Source organism: Erythranthe guttata, chromosome 5, assembly GCF_056151865.1.
Source record: "Erythranthe guttata isolate IM_541 chromosome 5, IM_541, whole genome shotgun sequence".
NCBI classification, from domain to species: domain Eukaryota; kingdom Viridiplantae; phylum Streptophyta; class Magnoliopsida; order Lamiales; family Phrymaceae; genus Erythranthe; species Erythranthe guttata.
This window is the reverse complement of record NC_142537.1, coordinates 18,796,037-18,815,905: the sequence shown is the minus strand read 5'-3', so window position 1 is coordinate 18,815,905 and position 19,869 is coordinate 18,796,037. Positions and strand designations below refer to the sequence as shown.

Here is a 19,869-nt window from a genome sequence, read left to right as displayed (position 1 = left end):
GGATCAGAATGTGATCGACGGTCAGGATGTAACTGTTGTGGATCGGGACCACGCTCAGTACCTGCTGGATAAGCTGCCTATGGGATAAAGTATTAATTTACGTTAATTTCTCTTGGTCAAATTCCTTTTTGTCACCCTCTAAATATTAAATATTTCATTTTAGCCCTCTAAGTTTTGGTAACTTTCATTTAGGTACATTTATAATGAATTTTAGCCCATTTGAGGGCAATCTGATGATCACAACTTCTTGGCCAGAAAAAAATAAAAAAATAAACAAGATCATAGTTCAAAATTAATTTCTTCAATTCTCCCATTATATATTTCAAGAAGAACATGCAATTTAGTCTGCAGCTACAACGAGAAGAACTTTAAATTGTCTCAAAAATAAATAATCGGAAAAGAACAAGGGGTGTTTTAGACTTTTAGCTAGTGAAGACGGAGGGCTCGGGTTCGGGTTCAGACCGTTGATATGGAACACGATGCTCAGGCACACCTTCTTCCTCTCGTTTATCTTCGAACCATTTCACGACTTTTTTCTTTGGCAAATTTGTCACATGAACTATGCTGCTAATCATCGCATTCTGCATTCATTTTCCAAATAAAAACAGACGATCAATAAAACAGATTCCGTATAACTAAAATTCAATAAATGTTCAAGAAAACAAACAAAACAGTAATTCCGTACTGCCCCGTTTCACTTTCTCATGAGACAATCAAATAACCGACTCAACAAACTACCCAAGTATATTGAACTTATTCCTTGAAATAGATTCTTGAAATATTATATACTCACAGTTGGGCGCTTCGATCGTCTATAAACTTGTTCGAGAGTTTCGACTTGTACTTTCTTGAGCCTCTTTCGTGCAGACCAATTGCTTTGCATGACGTGAACCGGCACTTTGATCTTACTACCCTCAGTCTTTGCAGCAACTGTTGTCACCGTCTCCACCTGGACAGTTTCCACGACTTCCTCAACGGGGTCCACAATTGTCGGAGCAGGTTTATCGGGCAAAGCAGCACTCAACATAACAAGATTTGGAGGAGGGTCTCTTAGTAATTTCAGAACCACTGCCCTATCAAGGCATAGCTCTGCAGCAAGACTTTTTATCTACAACGAAAAAAGTCGTAATAATTAACATCCAACCAAAATACCACAAATTAAACATGCCACAAACGGTATTAGTAGAGCAAGACTCACGCTAGTTTTCCGACGACCCGTTTTCAAAGCATAAGCTAGCCTCCTCATTTGCCAATTTTTAAGCTTTATCGGCATTTCCTCCTCTTCTTCATCTTCAAACTCATCATCAACTTCAGATCCATCTACATCACCATCCACGTCATCATCCTCGTCATCGTCTTCGTCTTCTTCGTTATTGGTAATAGATTGAAAAGCCCCAAACAATTCATCATCCTCTAAAGCCTCGGCTAGTTCTTGCTCGAGCTTCGCAAGCTCTTCCTCACTTATTTCATCATTACCGTTTAATTCGTCGTTCTTTAAATCTTCTTCAAGCATAAGGAAAAGCGCCTCGAAAGCATCTTCGTCTACATTTTCATTTTCATTTTCATTTTCCCCCACAGTTTTTGGGGTGGGTTTTTTCTGCACAGACAAAATAAAGCTCATCAAATCTGCAAAACACAACATCGGCAAATTATAATCCTAGTCACAAAACCATTTCTTGATACAATAGTTCAAAACACACTGCCACCACTAACAGAAAACTCCAACCTAAATTAGTAAATTACTACAATAAAACTACATAATTCCACAAAATCATCGATTTTTTTAGTTTTATTTTTAATTTCCACCAAATAATTCCAGTTCGTAAAACATATATATATCGATCGATACCTTGTTAATCTTCTTGGAAGTGACAGGAGGGGCGGTGGACTTCTCCCGGCGGCGGCTAGAGAAGCTGATACCGAGGGAGCGCGGCGGATGCTGACGTGGAAGGAAATAATTGGTTAACGTTCTGGTGGGTTTCGCCGCGGAGAAGGGTTCTTTGCTGGCGAGTGTAATGGATATCCGAAGAGTTGTCGACGCCATTTCTCTCTCTTTCTGATTATATTTTTCTATCTCATAAAAATATCAGCTTTATACTCAAAACAGCGTCTTTTGGTTTTATCAGAACCACGCTTTTCCTTCAATTTCAGTTGTAATTCAATTTCTTATTTTGTGACAGTCCAAAGGAACCACGCTCACTTCTCTCTCTCTCTCTCTCTCTCTCCTCTCTCACACACACAGCACACGCAGCTCCACAGTCTACAATGGCGAATACTTCCACCACGACGAAGACGACAATTTCGTCAAAGGGGAAGTGGAGCAGACTATCAAAATACGCTTCTCGAATATACTTTCTCCTTATCGTTCTTCAGGTTCCCCTTTTCAGGTACCCATTTGTATAAACATGTTGAATCTGTATTTGCTTTAAATTTAACTATTAGTTTCAATTTGCAATTGCGCGTGGGTTTTTTCTTACCTGATTTCTTCCATGCTTAAACATCTCGCCTGCGATGAAATTTTGAAGACGATCCCAATTTTAAGCTTTGGGGTTTTTTTTTTTTTTTGTTTGTCAGTTTCAATTGGAAAGAAATTATTGGGTTTCCTTTAATAGTATTGAGATCTAAGCCAATTGTATTTTGTATAGCTATCTAAGAAAATCATTACTTATAACCATTGTAGAACTAAGATCTGACTTGCAAATGAGATGAGTTATTGGTAATGAAGTTGAAATAAATGTTGATTTGTTAGAGATCAAAATTGATTTTGATGATTTTCACTCCCATTATTTAATGAAGTCGAAAACACATTGATGATGGTCGAAGATAATTTAGGTTTTCATGGATGAAGTTTTCGACATAGTTATGATGCTAAGATGATTATCTTAATGAAATTGTAACCGATGTATGATGTTTGATGATTCAAGTAAATTGCTGCAGATCTAATCTTAAGTTAAAACATAAAACTCTTACTCTTGCTGCTGTATGAATTTTATTCACGATTAGCCGTAGCCGAAAGCTACTGAATTCCATTTCTTAATCCGACGAATTTTACAGAGAGAGGAGAAAAAGTCGAATTTTGTTCTCTGCTCTATCGATACGATGATTAGCCATAGCCTAAAGCTAGGATATATCAACTTATCATAACGGATTGGGTTTTTCTGCTGCCGATTTTTTCCGTATTTTTGTCAGGGTTCAGTGTAGATCTGGAACATGCACAACCCCTCTTCAGGTCACATCTTCACAATTGATTTCGAGCAATATATTTCCTCTGCCAGTGGTGAAAGGACTTCTTTACCCTGGAGCAGTTATAAATGGCCTCGTCGCTAACATGACTGCGCCGAAGTGGAACGATCTGCTAAGCATCTACAACTTGACCGACATAAAGGAAGCTTCTGCAGTAACTGACCTACAACGCTTAGAGGTTCGTTTTTTCGCCTTCTATATTCTCCATTTTTCGAGTCGTTAAACTGTTAATAAATATATTTTGTTGCCTCGTTTCTCTTCCGTTGTGTGGTTTGTCATGAAATTTGTTGTTTCGAACTGTGTTGAACAGGTTCTTGCTGGAAGTTACTTCTGTGTGGCTGGTTCGTTGATTGGTATATTAAAACCAGGGAGAATGAGTATGTTTGGAACTCTTTTAGTTATATGGGGTCTTGTGAAGGAGGGTATTCTTGGAAAGCCAGTAAACACCGATCCAGAAAATGCTGTGTTCGTCTACCCTACGATGTTGTTAGCCTTGGTTTGCGCTTTGTTCTCAGTGAAATACGATCTTAATAAGGTTGCGAGAAGCGCCCCAGCTCAGCCCATTGCAAGGCCTCTCAAAAGCTCTTCAAAATCCAAGCTGAGATGATTTTTTAAATGTGGCCACATTTTCACTGAAATGTAATGCAAATTCACATTATTTTTCTTATTTCAAGTGCGGAATTTTGTGTTGTCGCTGACTTATTTTAGTGCTTTTGAAATCATGTTTGCGGACAAAAGAAGTTTGTGAAATACAGAGAATGTGATGTTACATGGCGAAATATACACCGGGTAATTCTTCACATCTGATTTCCACATAATCACACTCTTATACACATGAATTGTAGGATGTTACCTATTGAAGTTTATGGAGTATGGCATAGAATAAACCATGATTGATCGAGACCACAAGTTTATAATTGGGTGTTCTGTATGACTTTTATCATTGGTATTTGGTAGTCTTTCAGATGATACATTCGATGCAATGCACTAGATATAGTATCAATCGTCCATCTTCACAGAAAAATGTACCAATTCTATATATCATGGTATATGAACGACTTAACCGGATTACACAAATTTGACGATCAAATTTTATCATTGATTTAAAACATGCGCGCTATACTCAAATATAGTAGTAAAGATCCACTTAAATCTACGTACTCAAATGAACATTTGTTTGTGTTAATTAAGAACACATTTCCGATGAATTGGGAGCTTATTGCGCCCAAGAGTTTCACCCTTTAAAACCCAAAACATCAAAAGACTACCTAAAAATAAAGACTAGTAACTTCTCGCCATGAGAATTGAGAATACTCCAACAACGTGGAGAAATTTGTGCTATCACGAAAAAGAATTATATTAGTTACATCTAAATATTTAAAAAAAATGTAACAAAAAAAAAAAGGGTACAAGAATAACAAAAGGAGGTCGAAGAAAATCAACGACCAGCTACAAAAACATATTCTAGACTTCAGCCAACTACAAAGTTACGGTACAGATATCCGCCTTTTTCTCGTCCATTATATATCATCCTTTCATTTTTTATTTTTTTTTTGTTCTTTCGCAACTTAACTTCTGCAGAATTATCCTACATCTTTTTCCCCCATTTACAGATACAACAGATTCATCATTTTTTTTTCATTTTTTTCCCCAAAAAATCTCCTATACCTTGCTGATTTCAGTATATCAAAACTCGAAGGAGCCCTGGTTGTGGTTCAGTGAAGTCAAGACCCTCGTCCTCTAGCAGGTATCGCTGGACAGCTGTCGGGAGTCTAGCTGGCGTCCTTGAACCCCTCGTGTGATGACCTGTCCCGACACATATGTAAACTAGCAGGCGTTGGTCCATTGACCTTGCTGCGTTTTTTATCACCGCCAGCTCACGCTTCAGCACGTGAATAGCTTCGCTGACGTGTAGACCATGCAGGTCTATCATTCTCTCTCTCCCGTTAGTCTGAATGTCTGAATTCCTGCAAACATTACCAAAATTCAGACCAATGAACTACAAAAAACGGGACAAAGTCGTAAAAGTTATGGCACAGTAGAAGAAAAATCGGCCAAGGGAACAAGATCATCGTCTCATCATCTTCAGACTTTATTTTTATCGATATTTCAAATTGCTAAGGAGAGAACATTTCGTTTTTCTAAGCATGAATAAAAACAAACCTCTGACGGTAAATAGTTTCTTGTGCCTTTCCATGAGCTGCTTTCATCTGCATGTTGTGCAACTGTCCTTTAATGCTCAACTCCTTGGCTAAGGCTTTGTTGCCGATTAGATATGCCTGTCGTGCCTAATCTCACAAATATTTCAGACAAATATCAAACAAGGGAAGCACAGAACTGAGCTATTTTTTTAATTTTTTTAATAACTTCTGATGGTATGATCTTGTTATTCCCTAGTCACATGAGTTCGGTCTCTTCATTTTATCTGATAAATATACCACATTGGCTTAATTTGGATGCACAAAAAGAGAGAGTGGGCGACAGACAGACAGAAAATTAGCTAGTTAAATTGCTTCACTTCTCCGTACTAAATGTGCCCTGATAAAATCACACAAATCTTCTGCAACAACTAATGATAATCTCATTTGATGTTCACAGACAGCAGGGAAGTGAAAACAACTTTCTAGTGGGGTAAAGGAGGAAAATAGACTACACAACTCCACATTCCACAACAACTTTACACAACCCAAATTCTTTGAATGTGATAGATGTCTAGAGTTTCACATAATCAAAATCGAAACTGTCTGCCCTGCTGTCAGCCCCAATCCACACAGATAGAAGGACAATTAGTTGGCATTCATTTATCTAAGTAAACGAGTACAAAAAGAAAACTTCTGTGTCTTTTTTTCATTCAATATTCAACCATCTTGATATTATACACATACCTGCTCAAAGTACGCATTACGTACTCGTGCATGATCTCGAGCTTCCTCCCGCATTTCAGAATACATATTTGCTGCCAGCTCAACAAGGTTAAAGCATATATACTCGCATAAAACATTTTCCTGTAATTAAAATTCAACTGAGCAAGTTAAACATATTGCCTAAAATTATTACCGACTGCTTCTCCAGTTTCAAGCCAGATAGGAGATGCGGGCCCTGAACCTCTGCTTTGCAGCCTATCACCATAGATACTCCTGCCCTGGCCACTGTTATATGAACTTGCGAGGACTTGCGAGCTTCTACTTGATCCAATGGTTGTGTCTGAGGAACCGTTTCTGTCATACTTCCAGATGCTAGAATCTTGAGATGCCATTTTTCTTACAGCTGAGGCAAAATCGACAGCACCTCTTGATGGAACAAATGAGTTGGATCTGAATAATGGGCCTTGCTTTTCTGAAGACCGATATGGACTACCATTTGCCAAATCATTTTGACCATCTCGCACAGAAAGAGCAGGAAAATCCATTGCATTAAGGTTTGGAGCAGACAAGGCTTTTGAATTCAGAGTCTGACTTAAACCTCCATCCACCTGAAGCTGCACTCGCAAGTGCAGTGTACCGTTAATTACAAATAGGAAAGCAAAATGTCAGAATATCTGTGCATTAGTAACAAAGAATAACAAAACAATTCGATGAAAAATTGCCTCTTTGAAAGCAATTTGTTGACAATTGGGTCAAAATGTGCGGTTTACAGACTTGTCTGTCTTATGGACCAAGTATTGGCAGCGTAAGTTTTCATCCACAGTTTATCAATGCTCCATCTCACTAGCTTCCTCACAGATAATCTAACTTAATAACAGGAATCCACATAGAAGTACAAACAAATTGTTTTCTTTCAAACCTTAAGGGTAACAACTACAGGGATCATAGATTATACATTGTATGCTACAACAGTGTGAGATAACCATTCTTAGCCTGTAGTTAATGACAATGCATAGGTAGTCCAAAACCCGAGCATAAAGTTAATGATACAGTAGTAATACACGGTTCAACATTTTCGCCAAACTAGAGAAACTGACATCAGTATTGGACAAGAAAAATAGTACCTGAATGTTAGTTAGATAGATTACACTTTTCACATTACAACCAACAATGTGTATAGCTACATGTCAGGTGTCTATAATACCAGAACAGAAGAATAAGGAACTTAAGTAGATGAGCAAATCTTAAAACAATCATACACATTTTACATTCTTCACTCAAATAAATATTTAGTCCAACACCTATAAAACAAAATGAATAACAATTTCCTATTCTCTGATTTCAAATACAAGTTGCAGCATGATCAATAAATCAAGCAGCACAAAATGCTTTTATTCAAGGCATATCTGTCTCACTTAGATTTATCCACCCTGTGGGCTAGATCAGTTGATTAAGTCAAAATTCAATTGTTACAATTTATAGAACGCATTTCAAATTTGACACGACAACAGATCAGAAGTTATCAATGCTGACAAAGTCGCATACCTCAAGCTGAGTAAGCATTTCAACTGTCAAGTTCAAATCGCCACCGTTGGCAAAATACACCTCAGCAAGACTTTCAGCTGCAAAGCCAGGAAACTGTGAAGACAAAAACTCAAGCGGGCTCACATCTTGATTGTCCATCAATAATTGCTCATCCGACATGTCAGCTAGGAAAGCATGTCCTGGATTCCCACTATCATGTCCTCCTGAAAGATGCTGATCATTGCTCACAATTTGATGTTCCCAAGGTTTAGAGAGTGAAGGATGAAAACCCGTTGGCGACGGATAATCACCATAGGATGAGGCAGAGTATCTAAGTTTTTCAGCATTATTATTGCCATTAACAAGGCGAGGAGATAATCCTAGCTGCTGCTCTGCCGCCATAAAACCGCTTCCTATCGAAGAAGAATATCGTGAACCCTCATTAGTATCGGTCAACGATAAGCTTGAAAATGATAGGTCATTGATCCCTTGAGAATCGTCCATTCCCATGAGCTTAAAGTCGGGAGTGATGTCATCGGGGAGCTGGTGCTGCCAGTACTGCTGGGCTTCGTCATCAGAATTGTTTGAAACCGACGACTCTAATCGATCTAATATACCTTTCCCTGAGGTAGCGGCAGATTTCGAGGGTGCACCTGGACTGCTAATGACTGATGCAGGTGATCTGAGAGCGAAAGGAACAAATTCTGTAGCATTCGGATTCAATGATGGTTTTGGAGCACTTAGCTTTCGGTCGACGGATGAAGCTCCGGTGCCCGACAAGTACATTTCTTATGTTTTTTTATTTTACCTTTGGGGCTTCGAAATATTTAACAAAATAGGTCTACACTAAACGAAATCTTTCGACAGAGTAACTGCAAGCGTGGTATTGAATATGAGTCAACCAAATCCTGCATATGAATGAAGTCTTCCGAGTTAGAAGTGTGAATGTTGGATAAAGTTCGCAATTCAACCCGTTATTAGCATACAATGACCAAACCGTATGCTAAACCATTGAAGAAAAACGAGAAAACCAATAAACATAGACGCTAATGAAAATAATAGGTTTAATTTAATGATTTGATGATACGCATAATACAGACTCAGATGCAATGAACAATTGTTGAACTATGAACATACAACAATTAGAGGAAAATAACCATGTCCTGGTAAAGAAATCCAGAAATTCATAATCATATCAACAGACAACATAATTTTATAATTTTACCCAAATATTTAGTTTGCGTACGAGAATTTGGTTAACTGAATGCCCATAATCATAATAATTAACATCACCATATCAAATCCACACGAGAGACCGTACAAAAACCACGGATAACTACAACAACCAAAACCCAAAATCTCTCTTACCAAAAACATAAACCAACGAAAGATCAACAACAACAACAACAAAAATTCAACAGCTTAAAATCAGTTAATTAGAAAACAAACACAGTCATAATCAGCAGTTACTATCCACGCAGTCAGTAAACAAACAACAGTAACCTATCACAAAATTATTCTAAAAAAAATCAACCAAAATTATAAAAACATCCGCAACTCAATACAAAACAAAGATCAAGTCAATAAAACAGCAGGATGTAAAACACAAACTCCGAACTTCAGCCACAAAACCTATCTCAATAGATCTCTCAAAAATCAAAACCAGAAATTAAATAAAAATAAAAAAAAAACCAGATCTAGCTAATAAGAGTACTACCTTCGCGAAGCTCTGAAGTGAAAGCAACCATGTCAAACGCATCCATAACCATATCAAAACAGCGATTATATTTTCAGGAGATTCAAAACTAAAAAATACTACAATAATTTAGAAATAGAAAAATACAGCGAGTGATTTGTATATCAGTATATCTCAAAATCCAGAACACACAAAAAAAAAATTCTTAATTAATTTTTCCCCCTTTTGTATTTATCGGTTCCTGGGGTTCTGAACTGAACCAGGGGTTGGGTTGTATCTTTTTTTCTTCCGTCTAATCTTTCTATCTCTATCTCTTCCCTTCCTTTTTCGTTTTTCCCATTTTACCCCTTTATTATTTCTCTATTTCTTTTTTAGGGTTTATAATATAATATTTATTTTCTTATAAACATTTAAGATTTTAGACCACAATATTTAAGGTCACAACCAATTCTATCTCTCTGTCTTCTTATTTAATTTGTTTTCTTTTATTTGTATATATTTATATTATATATATGGCATATTTGAGTGGATTGCATCATATGGTACATTAAATTATAATTAGTTGATAATATTGTATTATTATTTAGTATAAATGTCAAAACTTAAAAAAAAATATGGTAGTAAGACATCATCAGCCAATTATTATTAATTAAAAAAATAATGATTATTTGACTAACTCTCTAAGTATGGTGAGACATTGTTAGTAATTGAAATATATGTGCCAAATTATTTTCCATATGAGTAGTAGTGATCCTCAACCTGCCATAAATTTACTATTTCAACCATATTTTTATTTTTTAATTTGATTTAATATCATCCTTAATAATTGAAATATTATATTGTAAATAATTAAAATCTTGTCTCAAAAAAAAAAATCTTATGTTGGGCTAAGGGGGAATTGGGCTTTCACAATTCCTATTATAGTCTAAGTCAACTATGGTAGAGAGAGAATAAAACAATGAAGTTTACATGAATTGGTGCAAGATTTTCAGGTATTGTGAATATTATAATATGATCCCTTGAAATATGTAAATTATAATATTTGGGGTAAATTATGTGTTACCCCTAACTGTACTTTTGAATTGCTTCAATTAAACGTTGCTTTTTTTTATCAAATTTATCACAATACGTTATATCATATTTAGTAATTAGATTTGTGATGTTCAACACCATATATCAGCTTTTGTATTGCTGAGTTTACTAAGGAGGTGTTTGCAAAATCTGTTTTCGTTATTGTTTCTCAAGTTGTTTTAAGCTATTTTTTTAAAAACAGTCTAGACTTATTGTTTGATTTTGGACCCAACACAATTATTTATTCAGCCTATTAACCTAAATTCTCGTTAGGCGGACCAACTATTCAGAAGTCCAACACTTAAGCCTATTCAGATCCGGTCAAACCTTTGGAAGGCTATAGATTCTCCAACTCATTTCCACCGATTGATCCAAAACGTTCACTCGACTCGATGTATTTTACCTATGCATGTCTCTCCAACCCTAATTTATAATATTTCTTCTCTCTCTCTCTCACCCGATTGTACCTCTGCATTGAATGCATCTTGCCGTTTTCCGGCTGCACAACCATTTAATTGTGACGATGGTCGTTCATTTCTTGCAGCTTTAGAGACAACTCGTTAGTGAGAGAAAGAGATCGATAGTGAACATAACACATACAATTTGAATTTCTGCTTGATTTTTGAGTTCTCTGTTATTCGACGAGCGAGTGAAATTCATTTTTGAGTAAGGAAAACACAAGAGTACAAATTGACCATTATATTTGCATAGAATAACTTCTGTCACCGCATAATAATTTACGTGGTTAAGCTTTTCGAGGAGGCAAGGCAACACACGTGCGAAACGGCAACGTATAACACCAACTAGCAGACGGTGAAACACAGCTTGGAAGTATTAGTAACAAGAGTGACCCCACAAGGCCCAAAACATGTGGGCTTGCTTTTTTACATTGTCGCATATTTGTTTCCATGGGGCCCACATTCCATCCCCATCACAGCTGGCACTGCCACTCTCTTGCTTCAAATTCTCTTTTCTTTTTTTCCTTTTTCTTTTTTAAATGAAAAGTTAGGTAAAAAAAACTGTAAAGATCATAGCTCCTCCACACACCATTGAAATGTGAAGTACGTGGCCCTAAACAAATACTTACTGTACCTTAATGAAACGAAAAATTACAGTGGCTCAGCGCCAATCATCGTTGAGGGCATTTTCTGTCCACATTACTCAGTAGGAAACCAGATTCAGAAAAATAAAATAATATATTCATATTTGCATGTGGTATATATATGTAACTAACCCTGCAATTTCACAGACACAAACACAGAGAAACATCTACACATTCTTTATTTTTTTCTTTTCTTGCCAGGTCACACAAATGGAGCTAGCGAAGCAAGCTATTCTGAAGGGAACGAATCTCGCGTTTGCTAAATGCGAGTGTTGCGGACTGACAGAGGAGTGCACGGAGGAATACATAAAGCGCGTGCGTGACCGTTATTTGGGCCGTTGGATTTGCGGGCTTTGTTCGGAGGCGGTGAAGGAAGAGGTGCAGAGGAGAACAGATGACGTGATCGGTAAAGAGGAGGCTTTGATTCAGCACATGAATTTCTGCAAGAAATTCAACACTTTATTATTAATCCCACCGAAAAATCCCACTCAAGAATTGATTTCTGCGGTTAAGCAGTTGCTTCTGAGGAGCTTGGATTCGCCTCGGTCCAGCCCGGTGAGGAAGGCGTGTATGGTTCGATCCGAAAGCTGCTTCTCTGCTCTCAATTCTTGAAAAAATAAATGTTAGATGAATTGATTAGTTTTGATGATTATAATTACTAATATTGTTGTGAGGATTAAGTGAGTCTCAATAGTTGCTGCTTACATGTTAGCATCGAAACAACAATGTTAAAACGATGTTATGAATTGTTCATCCTTCGCCAAAATCTTAAACACGAACCCTCGTTTTTTTTTCTTCTTCTTTTGTGGCGAGGAAAAGCATCTTCTTGATTATTGACTAAAGACGCCATGGAATTTTGTCGAATTTAGCATCAAAGATTTTGGGCGAGTGTATTGTAATGACTGTTTCTAAGGCTATATTAACAAAAATAAAATCGAATTTAGAAACCGCAAGAACACCAATCCATACGTACGGGATTTGGTTTAGTAAAATTCTTCAAGCAAAGGTACAGACGAATATCACCAATATTTCACAGACAAATTTAGTCGAAGCTACACACGTAACAATTCAAAAATTGTTTAGCGTATTGGGATAATTGCACTAGTTCGTCAACTGCAACATTCTGATCACTAATAAATGATTCTCACTATTGGTAGAATGCAAAAAAAAACGCGATTCTTCTCTAATTCTTGGCCAGCTATAATCAGCAAAAATAATAGAATCTTAACTTTAATTATGTGCACATAAAAGGAACACCACATTTGCTAGCTAGCTACCGCTGGTCCCCAGTTTTCAATGAAACAAGTTCACTGTCCTGCTGCTGTCCTCTTGGCCTCAAATTCTTCGGAAACCATCTTCTTAACCTTTCTGGTAACCTAAAAAAATTGCATAATATTTGTCAAAATCAGAGATATACAGATTTCGGAGGAATATAAAAAGTAACAAACAAAAGATAAATTGACTTACAGATCCAATCTTTCGTAAATGGCCCTCCGAACTGAAGTGTTGAGACCATATGCTATTGAGTTGAAGAGGCCCTTAAACAAGCACAAGATGTAGAAAGTCAAACATTTTAGAAGAAGATAACAGAATCTCGGGGTAAAAAAAGGGCTTAACGTAACGCAAAAACTAACCATAAGTGCAGCCATGCCAACATCAAGAACAGAGAGCCAAAAGATTCTATGACCTGGTTCAATGAAGTCATGCATACGGTTGATTGTGCCAAAAAACCACGACCCAATCAGAATGAGTGGATAGTAACCCCATCGATTCAGGGCCTGTCAAGGAAATGAAGAAAATAAAGAAAAAAATTCAATCTCCTCGCACTGTGCATTATGGAATCAGGTTAGTAAAAGTCATCTTCTTAGGCCTCGTTTGGTTGCCAAGATAAGATTAAATAATCTAATGAAATGCAATTATTTTATCGGACCTCTCGATGTCCAACATAAAAAGTACCCTAAAAGGCAAGATAAGCCATGATGACATAACTTTGGCGGGTCGACCCGGCAATTTATTGAGGATACCAAACATCAAATTAAGTCCAACTATTTAGTTAATCATGGCTTATCTTGGCAACCAAACATCAAATTAACTGTGAGAGTTCATCTAAAATAAAAGCCACGTTTTCAAGAGCTAGAAATAGCAACGAGATTAGAATAACTATGAACCAGAAACAAGTAGAATTTGAATGGCCGTTGAAATGGACAGAGGAGAAACCTTACCTTCATATCTGGCCGTGAATCTGACTGGTACGCACGCTCTGACATTCCAACTGCCATCTGGAAAAACAGGTTATGCATCAACGTGGATCTAATCCGCCAAACTAAGACAACATACTTTGATATATGCCTCATTCATAACCCCACAAGCTCAGAAATAATGCATGGGAATAAGAGATGTCCAGATGGTAACATACACGAGTGGCATTGTTTAACATGCGTATCACTTGAAAATACGTGATGCCGTTGAAAAGAATTGCACCCCACAGAGGCGCATAGAATGTAATGAAGTGAACCGCCTGCACGAATAAAATACAAATTGCAGATTTAAATATTTTACGAGGATAAAAACACCACGAGAATATTTCGCGTCTCGGAAATGGTAATTTGAGAACAAGTGCAGACTGGAGACGGAAAAATGATCAAGAATGAATAAAACTACATCAACTGTTTCAGTAGCAATAAGAAGATAACTCCGACTACCTCGGTTTCATGTTTACTCGTTAATGGTTTCAGCACAGTGTCCAGATATACGCAAGAGACTATAAATTGAATAACAACGAAAGTACAGATATGCAACAGAAAGGTATCTAATATCAACCAGAAGATTTCTAAATTTGCACGAATGTAAACAGTAAAGCCTCTTATTTACTTGCCTTTCCTGTACGGGACGTTTGTGCCCAACACCATGCACCCATACGGCTTATATGACCATGGTCATTGCCAATAGAGCGAAGAACTGTCATAACGACCGAAGTTCCTACAAAATTCGTTTACACTCCACTTAAGCCGAGCCCCAATAATGAAAATTTATAAAGTTCCTCTATCGAAATGAAACTGCATAAATACAAAAATCATACCCCAGACATACAAATGAAACATCGGCTCTAAATCCTCCACATCCGTTTTATGTCTGACAACTGTTCGGTGAAGAGTGAAAGCAATTGTCGTTGTCCACAGAAACGAAGCAACGCAGAAAAAATGTGTCGTATATCCCTGAGCATAACAAAAGTATCCTTTAGAAGGATCCCTGCAACAAAACACAGTCATTTTACAGAAGAAAAAAAAAAGGTTAGAATAAGCATTCGGTTATTGCGTAAAGATAACAGCCACAAGTATCGGACTCCCACACAGACAAGCCCTTACCCAATAATGCCGAAGAAACTGCAGAACATGTCCTGCAACAGAAATAAAATACTTATTTATACGATCCGCAACTCATAGAACATCGAAAAACTCGTACGAATTTCCAGAAGCCATATGCCGTCTTGAGTCAATTTATAAGTCCTCTTTATTAAGTTAATTAACCCGTTTAGGTCGACTAGATGCCCGACTGAGATCATTTCCATTTAATGCACAAAGTACTTAGGGAGGAAAAAAATTGATATCAATATTCAAATTATTTCATATTAGCTGACAAAAGTTTCAGCTACAAGCTAACTCAAAACTGCAATATCAGATAATAATCGACAATTTCTCCAAAGCAAACAGAAAATTACCACCTATGACCTAGCGAGTGACTTTAACATAAATTAATTACCCGACCTAACCTAATTATTAGGGAGAAAAGAACAGAAAACAGAAAGTAAATGGTAGCAAATAAATACTGACGGAGAGAGCGAGGAAGAAGACAAGCTTGAAGGAGAACTTGCGGAGTTCTTTGAAGAGTAAGTAGCAAAGGACTATGAAGCCGGAGCCGACGAACGAGAGGCTGGAGGCGCCGGTGTTGATGGCGGTCAATATTTCCCGTTCATTCGCCGTTAAGCTCCCCACAACCGTCGCCATTGTATCGATTCCCCAACTTCTTTTTCTTTTTACAGAAGAAATGAAATCTCCGATCTCAATCCCATAAAAGCATCAACACTTCAAAATTTGCTTTCCGATGATTCCTGCAAGCAAAGATTTAGGATAATTAATATTTTTATACATAATTTTACATCAAGTCGCTTTGGCCGAGTGGTTAAGGCGTGTGCCTGCTAAGTACATGGGGTTTCCCCGCGAGAGTTCGAATCTCTCAGGCGACGTTTAATTTTTTTGCTCCTTTACATTTTCGTTTTGAGTTTTGACAGGTTGAAAATCTAAATTAGGAGATAATTAACGTTGTTAGTGAAACTATTTACATTAAAAAAATTCATCGAGTCGCTTTGGCCGAGTGGTTAAGGCGTGTGCCTGCTAAGTACATGGGGTCTCCCCGCGAGAGTTCGAATCTCTCAGGCGACGAAACTCTTTTCTATCTTTTGACATTTTTAATCTGAATTCAGACAATATAAAAATGAAAATATAAAAGGGAAAAAGGGGAGAATAAAAAGGCAGGGAAAAATATCTAACAATTACCGATGGTTGGGTTAGTCGGAATTGGGTTCTACTGTATTGGGTCTCTGACGTTGACTTTTTTTTTTTTTTTTTTTTTTTTTTGAATTTTGTTTTCCTGAAAAATTTTTCCGGCCGGTCAACAGCCGTTGACCGCCGGGTCTCCGGCGTTGACTTTTCTTTTTTTTTTTTTTCTTAAAAAAAATATTTTAATTAATTTTACTGTCTTGGCTGCTAAATTACTGTCTCCGGCAACTATTTAACTGTCGGAGACAGTAATTTAACTGTTAATTGACTTTTTTATTCTTAAAAAAAATATTTTTAATTAATATTATTGTATTCGTTGCTAAATTACTGTCTCCAGCAGTTATTTAACTGTCGGAGACAGTAATTTAACTGTTAATTGACTTTTTTATTCTTAAAAAAAATATTTTTAATTTTATATTACTGTATTTGTTGCTAAATTACTGTCTCCAGCAGTTATTTAACTGTCGGAGACATTAATTTAACTGTTAATTGACTTTTTTATTCTTAAAAAAAATATTTTTAATTAATATTACTGTATTCGTTGCTAAATTACTGTCTCCAGCAGTTATTTAACTGTCGGAGACAGTAACTTAACTGTTAATTGACTTTTTTATTCTTAAAAAAAATATTTTTAATTAATATTACTGTATTCGTTGCTAAATTACTGTCTCCAGCAGTTATTTAACTGTCGGAGACAGTAACTTAACTGTTAATTGATTTTTTTTTTTTTTTTCCCTTAAAAAAAATTTATTTTAATTAATATTACTGTCTTGGATGTTAAACTACTGTCTCCAACAGTAATTTAACTGTCTTAGACAATAATATTAACAATATTACTGTTCGGAAAAAAATAATATTCATAATATTATTGTCCCAAACAGTAATATTACTGTTTGAGACAGTAATTTAGTAGTCAAGATAGTAATATTAATTAAATATTTTTTTTCTAAGAAAAAACAATTCAAAAAAAAAAAAAAAAAAAAAGTCAACGCCGGAGACCGGCGGTCAACGGTGGTTGACCGGCCGGAAAAAAAAAATCAGGAAAAAAAATTTCAAAAAAAAAAAAAAAAAAAAAAAAAAAAAAAGTCAACGCCGGAATCTTGCCGGAATCTGGCCGAAAAAAAAAACAATTCAGAAAAAAAATTATTTTCTGAAAAAAAAAAGTTTTGGGGGTTAATGTGATATATTTGTTTAAATCCGGGGTCAATGTGTAATATTAAGGAAGTTAGAGCATAATGGGTGGAATTGTTAAGAATTATATTATTGAGGGTATTTTAGACTAAAGACATGGGGATGGGCTATAAAAACTACTTTAAATGATTAATTACATTTCAAATTGACGAGATTTTCGGATTTGGAAGAATTTGTGAGAGATGTTGAGGGTTTTTGTGATTTTTGGGGCTTGGATGAAGTTACGGGTTTTTAGAGAGAGAAAGAGAAGACTATTGTGAACGACATTTGTAATTTTTGCTGGCGCGTAAATCATTTCATAAATATTTATTAGCTTCTAAACTAATCCATTCTTCAATTTCCAGAAAAGATTAGTTTATTTGAATAATGACACTTGCACAAATTTCCATGAGTCAAAATCTCGTACAACTCCGACAGATCAACCATATATTCGGTTGGTATTAAATCACCAGAAATGACATAATCAAATACTGGAATTCTATCTAAAAAAAAAAAAAATTAAATATTATAATAATAAATAAATTATAAGTGATCAAAATTAGAAATAAATAAATAAATACGCTCTGTCATCCCTAATTTTCCGTCGGCAGTGTAACAGAAATGGTCGACTCCTGCCTGAGCTTCGTGTCAATCTACGGCAGCTTCCTCCGCCGCTCCCTCTCCGCCGCCGGCCTATCGTCTCAGACCATAGACATTGATGGCGACACCACCGTTCACTTTTGGGGGCCCTCCGCCGCCACTTCGAAACCTCCGCTGGTTCTGATTCACGGATTCGGTCCTCACGGCGTCTGGCAATGGCGGCCACAGATCTCCTTCTTCGCCAGAGAATTCGACGTCTATATCCCCGATCTACTTTTCTTCGGCGACTCCTTCACCAAGTGCTCCGACAGATCGGAGGTTTTTCAGGCCGCGTCCGTCGCGAAACTTCTCGAAAAACTCCGGATTAGCAGGTACTTACGGAGGAACCCTAGAAATTAAATTGAAGTTTTTTTCAGAATTATTAATTACCGTCGGTGGTTAATTACGTTCCACATCGATCTGCATAGGTACTCCGTTGTTGGGACGAGCTACGGTGGATTTGTGGCGTATCGCATGGCGGCGATGTGGCCGGAGAGGGTGGAGAAGGTGGTGATCGCCAGTTCCGGAGTGAACATGCGGCGGAGCGATAATTCGGAGCTGTTGAAGAGAGCGAAAATGGAGAATATTGAGGATTTCATGCTGCCAAGCTCCGCCGTGCAAATGAGGACGTTGATCGGTTTGGCTGTTTTCCGGCGTCCCGCGTCCGTACATTCCTGATTTCTTCCTCAATGATTTCATTAACGTGAGTGCATTTTAAATTAATTTTTTTTGTTGGATCAATAATGATAAATTAAAAAAAAACCCCAGAACTTAGGCTAAATAATGAAAAACACCCCTACCTATCCGTAATAGCCAAAATCTCGCACATTCTTATTAACTGTTGATCGAGTTTTTAACAGAAATGTTTACAATTTATTATATCTTTGGTTAAATAGGTGATAAATAAAAGAAAATATCTGAAAGTGTGTAAAGTCTATTCCCTATAATTAAAAAAAATCTGTAATTTGTAAGGGGTTGGTTGGTGTAAGACGGAAATAAATCTCAGGGGTTTTTTGGTAATTACGAATAGGTAGAAGTACTTTTTGTAATTTACCAGAAATTAAACAATGTTTATTGAATGTAAATTTGGCACAGAAATTATACAGTGAAAACAGGAAAGAGAAACTGGAACTACTGAAAGGATTGAGACTCGGACAAGATGACACTGATCAAACCATATCTCCCCTTCCTCATGTATACATATATATTTTTTATTACAATTTAGTATTTCATTTTTCATTATATAAAAAATAATATTATTAATTTAATTATATGAAATAACATAAATGTATATATATGTTCTACAATGCAGGAAGTATTGATAGTGTGGGGAGAGCATGACCAGATATTTTTATTGGAAAAAGCAATTGAACTCCACAAGTACGTATTAATTCATTATTCAATTTTAATTTATTTTCTTGTGATGCTACAATTTCATGATTTAAAAAGATTAATTAATAAAGCAGATTGCTTGGTGAGAGGGCCAAATTACAAATTATTAAAAAAACTTCACACGTGCCCCAACTTGAACAAGCCGGACAGTTCAACAACATTGTTAAGGATTTCTTAAATGGGCTGTCATGATTTTTTTTTTTTTATTCGTCGATTTAACATTGGGCCTAGAAATTGGAGTATCCAACAATTGATTACTTGTGTATTACAATTAATGTAATTCATTGTCATATTATTAAATTAAGATATCAATTATCTCATGTGTTTCTCTTATATATGTAATGAAAAAAAAATCAGTCAATTGTATAGTTAAATTTCTAATATTATATATATAACTTATACATATAAGATATCTAGTCTAATGGTGGTAAAGATAATGAGTATTTAAGTGAAAAGTTGATGGACTTGTAATTAATTACACATAAGTCATAAATAGTAAATACCCCATTGGACTTCTCCGATTTAAATTAGGTTTTGTACCCATTGATAGAAGTTAATTTGTAGGAGGAGTTCAAATGAATTAGTCAACGTGTGGATTGGTTTATATGTGGA

General features: G+C 36.3%; 5 protein-coding genes and 3 non-coding genes across 8 annotated transcripts; 5 read left to right on the top strand and 3 right to left on the bottom strand.

Moving 5' to 3' along the window:
• Positions 1-285: 285 nt before the first annotated feature.
• On the bottom strand, positions 286-2,044 carry OCP3 (overexpressor of cationic peroxidase 3). The gene is made up of 4 exons (XM_012987972.2): positions 1,850-2,044; positions 1,199-1,597; positions 794-1,108; positions 286-581 (listed from the first exon to the last, which is right to left on the bottom strand). The coding sequence occupies exons 1-4, from the start codon at positions 2,042-2,044 to the stop codon at positions 423-425; spliced, it is 1,068 nt and encodes a 355-aa protein (XP_012843426.2). The 3' UTR covers positions 286-422.
• Positions 2,045-2,123: 79 nt separating this feature from the next.
• LOC105963564 (tail fiber) lies at positions 2,124-4,022 on the top strand. Its single transcript, XM_012987973.2, has 3 exons — positions 2,124-2,387; positions 3,190-3,421; positions 3,554-4,022. Exons 1-3 carry the CDS (start codon positions 2,266-2,268, stop codon positions 3,848-3,850), a joined length of 651 nt encoding a protein of 216 aa, XP_012843427.1. The 5' UTR covers positions 2,124-2,265; the 3' UTR covers positions 3,851-4,022.
• Positions 4,023-4,547: 525 nt separating this feature from the next.
• LOC105963561 (polyadenylate-binding protein-interacting protein 7) lies at positions 4,548-9,804 on the bottom strand. The gene is made up of 6 exons (XM_012987970.2): positions 9,349-9,804; positions 7,653-8,539; positions 6,301-6,721; positions 6,129-6,199; positions 5,407-5,531; positions 4,548-5,210 (listed from the first exon to the last, which is right to left on the bottom strand). Exons 2-6 carry the CDS (start codon positions 8,415-8,417, stop codon positions 4,922-4,924), a joined length of 1,671 nt encoding a protein of 556 aa, XP_012843424.2. The 5' UTR covers positions 8,418-8,539; positions 9,349-9,804; the 3' UTR covers positions 4,548-4,921.
• A 1,803-nt stretch (positions 9,805-11,607) lies between these two features.
• On the top strand, positions 11,608-12,293 carry LOC105963556 (hypothetical protein). The gene has a single exon (XM_012987963.2). It carries the CDS (start codon positions 11,609-11,611, stop codon positions 12,110-12,112), a length of 504 nt encoding a protein of 167 aa, XP_012843417.2. The 5' UTR covers position 11,608; the 3' UTR covers positions 12,113-12,293.
• A 146-nt stretch (positions 12,294-12,439) lies between these two features.
• On the bottom strand, positions 12,440-15,620 carry GCR1 (G-protein-coupled receptor 1). Its single transcript, XM_012987962.2, has 9 exons — positions 15,331-15,620; positions 14,866-14,897; positions 14,580-14,749; positions 14,376-14,479; positions 13,917-14,018; positions 13,723-13,779; positions 13,135-13,278; positions 12,968-13,038; positions 12,440-12,876 (listed from the first exon to the last, which is right to left on the bottom strand). The coding sequence occupies exons 1-9, from the start codon at positions 15,502-15,504 to the stop codon at positions 12,774-12,776; spliced, it is 957 nt and encodes a 318-aa protein (XP_012843416.2). The 5' UTR covers positions 15,505-15,620; the 3' UTR covers positions 12,440-12,773.
• Positions 15,621-15,661: 41 nt separating this feature from the next.
• TRNAS-GCU (transfer RNA serine (anticodon GCU)) lies at positions 15,662-15,743 on the top strand. Its single transcript has one exon. It is a non-coding gene; the product is annotated as a tRNA-Ser (tRNA).
• Positions 15,744-15,857: 114 nt separating this feature from the next.
• On the top strand, positions 15,858-15,939 carry TRNAS-GCU (transfer RNA serine (anticodon GCU)). Its single transcript has one exon. It is a non-coding gene; the product is annotated as a tRNA-Ser (tRNA).
• Positions 15,940-17,777: 1,838 nt separating this feature from the next.
• LOC105963553 (hypothetical protein) lies at positions 17,778-19,577 on the top strand. Its single transcript, XR_016031212.1, has 5 exons — positions 17,778-18,197; positions 18,294-18,568; positions 18,961-19,059; positions 19,178-19,245; positions 19,332-19,577. It is a non-coding gene; the product is annotated as a hypothetical protein (transcript).
• Positions 19,578-19,869: the final 292 nt, after the last annotated feature.